This window comes from Corvus hawaiiensis, chromosome 2 (assembly GCF_020740725.1).
Source record: "Corvus hawaiiensis isolate bCorHaw1 chromosome 2, bCorHaw1.pri.cur, whole genome shotgun sequence".
In the NCBI taxonomy this organism is placed as follows: domain Eukaryota; kingdom Metazoa; phylum Chordata; class Aves; order Passeriformes; family Corvidae; genus Corvus; species Corvus hawaiiensis.
This window is the reverse complement of record NC_063214.1, coordinates 889,096-898,607: the sequence shown is the minus strand read 5'-3', so window position 1 is coordinate 898,607 and position 9,512 is coordinate 889,096. Positions and strand designations below refer to the sequence as shown.

The 9,512-nt window shown below is 60.9% G+C and overlaps 1 protein-coding gene and 1 long non-coding RNA gene across 3 annotated transcripts in view; one reads left to right on the top strand and one right to left on the bottom strand.

Annotated features, from left to right (window-relative positions):
- Positions 1-1,364, bottom strand: TPBGL (trophoblast glycoprotein like). The gene has a single exon (XM_048295677.1). It carries the CDS (start codon positions 1,362-1,364, stop codon positions 300-302), a length of 1,065 nt encoding a protein of 354 aa, XP_048151634.1. The 3' UTR covers positions 1-299.
- Positions 1,365-6,623: 5,259 nt separating this feature from the next.
- Positions 6,624-9,512, top strand: part of LOC125321919 — an 85,508-nt gene continuing 82,619 nt past the window's right edge. For both annotated transcript variants that reach the window (XR_007201764.1, XR_007201763.1), the window contains exon 1: positions 6,624-7,899. This is a non-coding gene — a long non-coding RNA (uncharacterized LOC125321919). The remainder of the gene's footprint in view (positions 7,900-9,512) is intronic.

Here is a 9,512-nt window from a genome sequence, read left to right as displayed (position 1 = left end):
GGGCCGAGCCGCGCGTGCTCCGCCTGCGGGCACCGGGACGGGGGAGCGGTCCAGCCTGGTGCCCTGCGGGAGCCCGTCGGGTCGGAGAGGGCAGGGGGAGCCGGTCCGGAGCCCTGCAGGGAGGGTCACCCCGCTCTGGTGCACCCCAGCGCCCACCCCCGAGGCCGGCTCGCCCTCAGAGACCGATTTTCGGCGGCGCCGTGGCAAGGCGATGGATGGGCCGGGGCGAGGCGGGTGCCGGGCGCGGAGGCGTCGAGGGGCGGACGCCGCAGGGGCGAGGGCGGGTGCCGGGGGTACCGTCAGAGGCCGGGGGTGCCGGCGCAGCGGGGGTCGGCGTCCTGCTCGTAGCGGTAGTGGTACCCCTCCATCTGGTCGCGGCACGCCTCGCGCAGGTTGTGCAGCCAGCGCTTGATGCCGCGGCGGTTCAGGTAGAGCACCATGAGGAAGACGATGCCGATGAGCGCCAGGACGATGCCGAAGAAGACGTAGGAGGCGGTCTCCAGCCGGCCGGGCTCGCCGCCGTCGCTGTGGGCGCAGGCCAGCGCCTCGGGGCGCAGGCGCAGCAGGGCCGTGCCGCGCAGCCCGGGCGGCCCCGCGCAGCGCAGGCTCCGCGCGTCGAGCACGCGGGCGGCGGCCGCGCGCAGCCAGGCCAGGAAGGGGCGCAGGCCGCAGTCGCAGCTCAGCGGGTTCGCGCCCAGGCTGAGGCGCAGCCCCCGCAGCTCCGGCGCGTCCAGGCTGCGCAGCTCGGCGGCCGCCAGCCGCTGCAGGGAGTTGTTCCGCAGGTCCAGCTCCTCCAGCCCGGGCGGCAGCAGGGCGGCCGGCAGCGCCTGCAGCGCGTTGCCCGCCAGCTCCAGGCGCCGCAGGCTGAGGTTGCGCATGGCCAGGGCGAGCTGCTCCTCGAGCGGGGCCACCAGCAGCGCCTGGTTCAGCTGCAGCGTGCGCAGCAGCGGGACCCCGGCGAAGGCGCCGGCGGCCACCGAGACCAGCGGGTTGTGGCTCAGGTCGAGGGTGCGCAGGGCGGGCAGGCCTTGCAGGGCCATGTCCTCGATGGTGTGGATGTTGTCGTGGCGCAGGCGGAGCAGGCGGAGGTCGCGCAGCGGACGGGCGGCGAAGGCGGCGCGGGACAGGACGCTCAGGTTGCTGCCGGCGATGCTGAGGTTGTGGACGGCGGCGGGCAGCTCCCTCGGGGGCTCTTCCAGCCGCTCGTAGCGGCACTGGACCAGCTCCGGGGTGGCCACGCAGTAGCAGGCGGAGGGGCAGGCGGCGGGGGCGGCGGCGGGGGGCACGGCCAGCGGCAGCAGGGCGAGCCCCAGCCAGGGCAGCCAGCGCCCGCCGCCCGCCGCCCGCGCCTGCCTGCGGGCCATGCTGCCGGCGCGGGCATGCAGGGCGGGGGCCGGGCGGGCCGGGATGCGGCGGGGTCGCTCCTGCCTCGCCGCAGCCCCCCCGGGGCCGAGCTGCCTCCGGCGCCGCGCCCGCACACGGCGGCTCTGCCGGCAGCGCCGGGCGCGCCACTGCCCAACTCGGGCCGGGGGGGGGGGGGGGGGGGGGGTGTGGAAGGGGAGGAGAGCGAGGAGGAGAAGGAGGAGGAGGAAGAAGAGAAGGGGACGGGTTGGGGCTGCCCGGCGCTGCGGGCTGGGCTGGGGAGCGCCGCGGGCGGCGGCCGTCGGGGGGAGCTGAGCCGGGCTCCGCTGAGCCGAGCTCGGCACCGAGCCCCCGCCGCTGCGGGGTCCTGGGGGCTGGACAGGGCTGGCGCGGTCCCCTTGCTGCCCGAGGAGGGATTAGGGGATGTCGCGGTCCCCATCGAGCCCGGGGAGGATTTGGAGGCTGTTCCGGTCCTCTCCCAGCAAGGTGGGAGTTGGGGGGCTGCTGCGGTGTGCCCCCCCCAGCCCTGGCGGGGGGGGGGGCGGGGTGTGGAATGGGGGCTGTCACAGTGTCTTTCCACCCCAGGGAGGGTTTAGGGAATTACCTCAGACCCCCTCCATTCCAGGGAGGATCTGGGGGGTTGTCTCAGCTCGCCTCCAGCTGGGGAGGATTTAGGGGCTGTCCCGCTCCCCTTCTAGCCCTGATCCCCATTCCCTGAGCTGCCCCACAAGCCAGACACCCCGCAGCATTTCTGAGCATTACAGGGTTCTCTCCCTGTGCTTCCAAGCCTGCTTGGTTCACATCGGCATCCCGGGGGCTGCCCAGGGTTGGGAGGGCAGGGGGGATCACAAGCCCCTGGTCATGGAGGATGGTGTTGGGGTGGGCATGGGATTTTTGGATGTTGGAGCAATGCGCAGCCAGGGAGTGGGAGCGCTATGTTCAGAGCCAGATGCAGCAGCAGCTGGATCCCCTTCGGTGCCTAAATACCTGGTCCGTGGACCTGAGCTGGGGGTCACATTAAATAAACCCCATCCTGGTCACACAGAGTCCCAGAATGTTTTGGGTTGGAAGGGACCTTAAAGTGCATCCAGTTCCACCCCCTGCCATGGGCAGGGACACCTTCCACTATCCCAGGTTGCTCCGACCCCCGTTCAACTGGGCTGGAACACTTCCAGGGATGGGGTTTCACGGATCTTGATTTTTCTTCTCCTCCCTGCCCTTATCTCTCACCCTGACTTTTCCCCCAAAGGACTTCCCCTCTTATTGGGGTTCCTGTCCCCAGAAGCTCTCCTGAATTTTACAGGGACCAGGAAAATTGAGGATGCTGCTGTGACTGGGTGGCTTGAGCTGCTCCTGACCACCCTTTGCTGCACTCCCAGAGATTGGGCAAACCCTGTATTTAAAGTGACGGTGTCTAACAGCAGCCAGAGAAATCAGGGAAACTTGTGGAAGGGGCGGGGGAGAAAAATGGACTTGGGAACGTGCCCGATAACTGTGTGCCATCACATATTTAAGTGTGGGGCAGCAACCACGGCAGGTTAGTGGGGTGAGCCAGGTGTGCAGTGGGTCGTGCTGAGCCAGCACTGCAGCACTCTCAGATGGAGCCTCCTCTCTCCCAAAATAGCACTTTGCAGCCCATTTATCACATTTAATTGCTATATTTAAAGAATTGATAGCACTCTGGAAGGCAAGGCAGCGGGTGGGCAAGGTCAGGCCAGGTGAGCCAGGTCCTGGCAACTCTCACCAGCCAGGCTGCGAAGATCCTGGCACCTCTCAGTCCTTCTCCGGGCTCTTCGGAGAAGGAGCTGCCGTAAAAGAAAGCAGGCACCTTCCCTCCTGAGCCAAAAGCCATAAAACACAGCGGGTGAGTGGCGTTAGAGGTTATGGGAGAGCATGAGGCTCTCTGCAGCTGACCCCTTTGACTTTGAGGGTGGAGATACTCCAGGCTTTGGAGGGGACGTGTCCAGTGCCGTACCGCGGCACGGTGACTTTGGGGATGTGGGGGCTCTTGCCTGGTGGCACCATGGTGACTTCCTTGCCCGCTGCAAACACCCTGGATTCCCCAGGGATGGCTGAGGCGTGGTGAAGTGGCAGCATCCAGCTCAGCAGAGCTGTGAGCCTTTGGGGAGCCAGGGCTGTGCCAGTGTGTGCACTGGTTCCTGAGGCTCCAGCATCGACCACCAGGTTGATGTTCTTCATTCCCAGCTGTCAGTGGTCATGCTGGAACCTGGAGCCCCTCAAACACACTGTGAACAGACGTTCAGACCCCTGATGGACTTGGATCGATTTGGGAGCCTATTCCACCATCCCTCCCCCGAGCATAATTCTGCATTTGAAGCAGCATTGAAGACTTCCTGTGGTTAAAGGCCAGGAGATTGCATCTGCCATTGCCATGTCTCAGGATGAGATTAGGTCAGGCTGATGTGATTTGTTCCTGCAATTCCATACAGACCGTTACTCATCGCCTCCTTATCTTCTGGAGGCTTCCACGGAGAATTGATTGCTTGTGCCATGTCTTTGGTAACCGCTGTCAGGCCACCTGCTCTGTGGCATTGCTTCTCTTTCCCCCTCGGCACTGGTGGCCTGGGTTGTTTGGTTCTGCAGCCTGGGGGTGTGCAAGCACAGCTCGGGTTCCTCTCCCACCGTGTCCCACACTGTTCTTTTTGCTGCTGGTGCTGCTCTGGTTGGCTGTTTGCAGATGGCTTTTTAGTGAAGGCTGGAACAAAAAGACAGTGAATGCTTTGGCTGGTTCCTTCTAGAGGTAGAGGGCATTGTTCCTTCCCGCTCCATCCCTCTGTGTTTCCTGCTGCTGCAAACAGAGGCTGGAGGCTCTCCTCATCCTCCTTTGGGCAGAGAATGGATGGAGAGCAGCCCTGGGGAGAAGGACCTGGGGGATGTTGATGGGTGAAAAACTGGACATGAACCAGCCCAGAAACCTGTTGTGCCCTGGGCTGATCCCACAGTGTGGGCAGCAGGGGAGGGGGGATTCTTCCCCTCTGCCCTGCTCAGGTGAGACCCCACCTGCAGAGCTGCCCCAGCCCCGGGGCCAGCAGCACAAGGACCTGGAGCTGCTGGAGAGAGTCCAGAGGAGGCCCCAGAGCTGCTCCCAGGGCTGGAGCCCCTCTGCTCTGGAGCCAGGCTGGGAGAGCTGGGGGTGCTCACCTGGAGAAGAGAAGGATCCAGGGAGAGCTCAGAGCCCCTTGCAGGGCCTAAAGGGGCTCCAGGAGAGCTGCAGAGGGACTGGGGACAAGGCATGGAGGGACAGGACACAGGGAATGGCTCTCCACTGCCAGAGGGCAGGGCTGGATGGGAGATTGGGGAGGAATTGTTCCCTGTGAAGGTGGTGAGGCCCTGGCACAGGGTGCCCGGAGAAGCTGTGGCTGCCCCTGGATCCCTGGCAGTGTGCAAGGCCAGGTTGGATGGGGCTTGGAGCAGCCTGGGACAGTGGAAGGTGTCCCTGCCAACACTGCAGCATTTGAACCCAGCCATTAACCTTTGCTCAGCAAACACTGGCAGCAGCATCCCTTTAAAACTCACACCTGTGACACTGGAATTGCTCATTTCCCTGCAGGAGCACACTTGGAAAAGTGCTGGAAAATAAGAACTAATTTTTTCAACATTACCCATGTGAAACTGTTGGAAATGACATTTCTTTCACTTATTAAAAAAAAAAAAATCTTACACCTGTATTTGCAAAGGTTTGGCACTGAAGTCCTGTTTCAGGTTTTGCCTTGTCCCAGGTGATTTCTTCCCCTCTGTTGCTCACACCCTCTTGGGATTGCAAAAGGTTTTGTAAAAATCAGCTTTTAAGCCAAGGTGGGAGAGTCCCCAGGTGCAGGAAAAGGGAGGCCAACTCCCAGATTTTGTGTCTGGCTCCAGGGATGGTGCTGGGGCTGGAAGTCAGGCTGGGACTCCCTGGTCCCATGGCCAGCCTGTTTCTCTGTGACCTGGCAGAAGTTGCCTTCCCCAGCACCACTAGATAAGCATGAAATAAAAGCCAGGCCAGGATGAGCTGACAAAACAGGATGGGGACAGCACATCCCTGTGGGTTGTGGCTGGCCATGGTTATCCCTGCAGGAAGAGCTCATGCCTGGGATTGGCAGCAACCCACTGCTGGCTGGATGCTATACACCATCTCCTTTTCCCGCTCCACAGCCCCCGTGTCCGTATGTCCCTGCTGGCACCACCCAGGTCCCATATGCTGCTTGCGTAGGGAAGGGGGTGGCTCCTTTTGGGAGCCCAGCCACCATGAATCCCACTGTGCTCCAGCCCCACTAATGGATCCAGGGGGAACTGGACACGGCTGAGCTAACTGGTGCATATTTTAAGATGGTATTGAGGCTTTTGCCTTTAAACACGACAGACTTGCAAACGTAGCTGCAGGGGGGCAGGGCTGGGGGCTGCTCCTCGTGGTCACAGCCCTACAGAGCCGGGAGCTGCTTCCTGGAGAGTGCTGGAGAGAGAGGAGGGGGCAAGGCAGTGAGTCAGGACCCCCTGGGTGACCTGGAGTCATAAGGGCGGATTTGCACCCCAAATAAGCAGAACCCTGCGGTGCTGGGCTGTGCTGGCCTCCCTGGGCACAAGGGAGCTGTGCTTTGGCTGCCCACAGCCGGGCTTGGCTTTGCTGTGTCCAGGGCCCAAGGGAGAAAACGCCACCCCAGCCCAGCAGGGAAACAACAAATCCCTCATGGAAAACCACAAGATCCAGGAGGGGAGATACGGCCCCTCCGGAGTGTCAGGGCTGGGACACAGAGCCCAGGGTGTGTTTAACTGCTCTGTTTAAACCACGACATCCGAAGGAGAGAGCACCTTCTCCCCAGCCGCCCGCAGAGCCCGTGCGCGGGTAATGCTCTATAAATACTTGAGCAATAAATAATGGATAACCTGGATGGGCATTAAAGTGTAAACAGGAGGTGAAGGGCCCTCTCCCATTACCGGTCCCCCAAGGGCCATGCGCATCCCTCTCTCCAGGTCCGGCTTGATGTTGCTCCAACTGCAGAGCCCTTAGTCACAGCAGTGACAATATCATAGATCAGTGGCTCCAGAGTTGGGAAAAACAAGCCAAAAATAGTCCGGAGGGCAGAGTCTTCCTCCCGATGGCATGCTGGATTTGCCTGCATCAGCGTTTTTGCCTTTGATGCTCCTCTGCCTGCGTGGGCTGACCCTCCCAAGGAGTCAGAGTCCTCTCCATGGCACTCTCCATCCCAGAGAGCTTGGGAGTGCCCCTGATTTGGGAGGTTGCATCCCCCTTGGATGTAGCTGAAGTGTTGAGCTGTGCCAGCTGGATGTGGTCCCTAAAAGTCACTGCCCTGTGACTGAAGGTGGCCCTGTTCCCAAGCTGGGGGGGATTGTCCTCATCACCATGGTGACCATGCCCATGGATGGTCCCAGGGGGTGGCACGGACACTCACCTGATGTGCAGAGAGAAAGGAGATAAAATGAATTTATGGATGTGACATGGGATCGTCTGGGGAGGAGACTTGTGCTGCTTCCACAGGGTTCTCACAATCCCGAATAAGAGCAAACCTTCCTGGTACCAGCTGTTAAGGATCCATCCCAGGGTCCACCGTCCTCCTGGAGAGGAGAACAGGGCTCGGAAAACAAGCTGGCTCCGAGCCCTTCTCCTCCTGCAGCCTTGCTCTGCCAGAGTTGGGCATTAATTCATCACCTGGCTGCAAACAGTTCAGGAGTAGCTCTGCTTCAGGAGGGAGGAAAGGGATGAGCTCTTCATCTAGCCAGCTTTCCTGGGAGCCTCACTCTGAGCCACGGCGCTGGGATTTGGGAGCTGTGCCAGCCCGGCTCAGGGTCAGGTACCGGCAAACGCGGTGTGTCACGGCCCGGGTGGGCTCCGTGCTCTGGCTCAGGGTCAGGTACCGGCAAACGCGGTGTGTCACGGCCCGGGTGGGCTCCGTGCTCTGCGAGGGGCTCTGGCAGTGGGCCCGGACAGCCAGCGTGTCCCAGGGCAGGCCCAAAGCCGGGCCGGGCTCGGGAGGGACTCATGGATGAGCCGGCAGCATCGGCTGGGAATGGGGCAGTCCCCAGGTTCTCCCCTTTGCAAGGGCTGATGCTCAAGGTCTGGCTGGGGCTGGGCGCTGTTGACCTGGACCGTGTCGTGATTCCTCCGCATTCTCCCCCTCTACGCCGTCGGGATCCCCCCCCGCTCCCGCCATGACGTGGTCCTGCGAGAGGGGCCCCGGGGCAGGCACGGGGTCTCCCAGCCCCTGGCCGGGCTCCCTGCGCGGGAAGGCCGCTGCCCTTGTGAGGGCCCGCCGGGGCCTGTGCGCCGCTCGGGTGCCCCGGCACAAGAGTGAGGGCTTGGAAGGGCTGGGGCAAGTCCAGAAGAGGCCACAGAGTTAATGAGGGGAGTGGAGCACCCCCCCCTGTGGAGGCAGGATGGGAGAATTTGGGCTGTTCACCCCAGAGAAGAGAAGGTTGTGTGGAGAGCTCACAGCGCCTTCCAGGATCTAAAGGGAAGCTGCAGAGGGACTCTCCACCAGGAACTGGCGTGACAGCACAAAGAGGGATGCCAGAGAGAAGGTTTGGAATAAGTTTTAGGGAGGAATTCCTGGCTGTGAGGGTGGGGAGGCCCTGGCACAGGGGGCCCAGAGCAGCTTTGGCTGCCCCTTGGATCCCTGGAAGTGTCCAAGGCCAGGTTGGATGGGGCTTGAGCCTGGGATAGTGGAAGGTGTCCCTGCCCATGGCAGGGGGTGGCACTGGATGATTTTAAGCTCCCTCCCAACCCAAACCATTCCAGGATTCTGTGATTTGTGTGCTTGAGCTGCTAAAAGCAGAAGAAAAACGTCCCCATAAAATTTTATGGTTTTTATTTCTGGGATCTCCCCCAGCCATCTCCAAAAGCAGGACCAGTCTGCAATGGCAAGAGTGTATCTGTTCAATAAGACGGCCTAGGCCATGAAGATACATTCCCAAAGGATAATAAAACGGGATTGCTGGAGTGCAGGGAACAGGCACCTCTGTCCGTCACTGATTCCCCCTCTCCTACCCTTATCCCTGAGCCCCTCAGGCCTCTTTATCTTCCTGCCTTTCTTCGGAGAGCTGTTATTTCCTGCTTTTCCGGGTGTCAAATCCACTTGCAGAGTATAAGGGGTGTCAGGGAAGCCATGTCGATGATGTGAAGAGGGTGAGCAGGATGGTGGTGGAGCTGATGGGGGGAGCCGACCTTCCCCCAGACTCTGCTCGGGGCTGAGCTTTATTCCCAGGTGGTGGCTGATGCAAAGCTGCTTGAGCGTCCCAAATTGTCCAGTCAAGTGGAAGCCAAGGGGGTGATGCAATCAGAGAGCAGGCAGCTGACGGGCTGCTGCGCTCGTTCCACAGCTCCAACACGTGCTTCCCTGCGTATTTTTCATTGCCAGCCAGCTGAGCTCTCATTACTACACTGAGCAAATGCAAAAGTATAAATTTCCCTGAGCTGGGAACTGGGGGAGGGTCACAATTACTCACACTGGAGCTGACAATTAATAATGGAGATCTGACAAATGACACGGTCACCTGGGCTAGTGCACAGCACCTGGAGAATACTAAGTGAACGCTCACAGACACCCTGAGCTTGGAGCTGTGAAGTCCTGCTTTTGGTGCCTGATGGCAGAGCTGAACTCAGAGCTCCTCCTGTGGGCACGGTGAAGGCAGGACAGAGAATTCCTCAGGGAATTTCTGCCCTCCAGCTGCTGAAACACTGTGATAGGACCTGGTTTCGCATTGTTCAGGTGACATAAATCATCTCCTGAGTCTAGAGGTGAAAAAAAGGGCAGTCATGGCCTTGCTGAGGCTCCTTTTTGCAGAAGGTGACTGAGGGTGACCCTCACCCATCCCAGTCCTGCTCTGGATGGGGACTGGGCAAACGTGGCCTCCTGGGAGACAAGGAGAACCCAGTGTAAGACCTCTGCGAAGGCGAGCACAAGACCTGGGTGTCCCACAGTCCGCAGAAACCCGACATTATAGCTCAGCCTTTTTTTCCTCATCTCCCTCAGGCAACAGGGCTTTCATGGTTTTTGGGTCTATCTTGGATCTGGTGGGAGGATGTGTGTGCAGCACCCAGCAGCTCCTCTGCAGGGAACCTGGCCCCAGCAGGGGACGTTTATGGTGAATTCTTCCTGAAGCCCTGAAAAACGGAACCCCCCCCCCCCCACTGG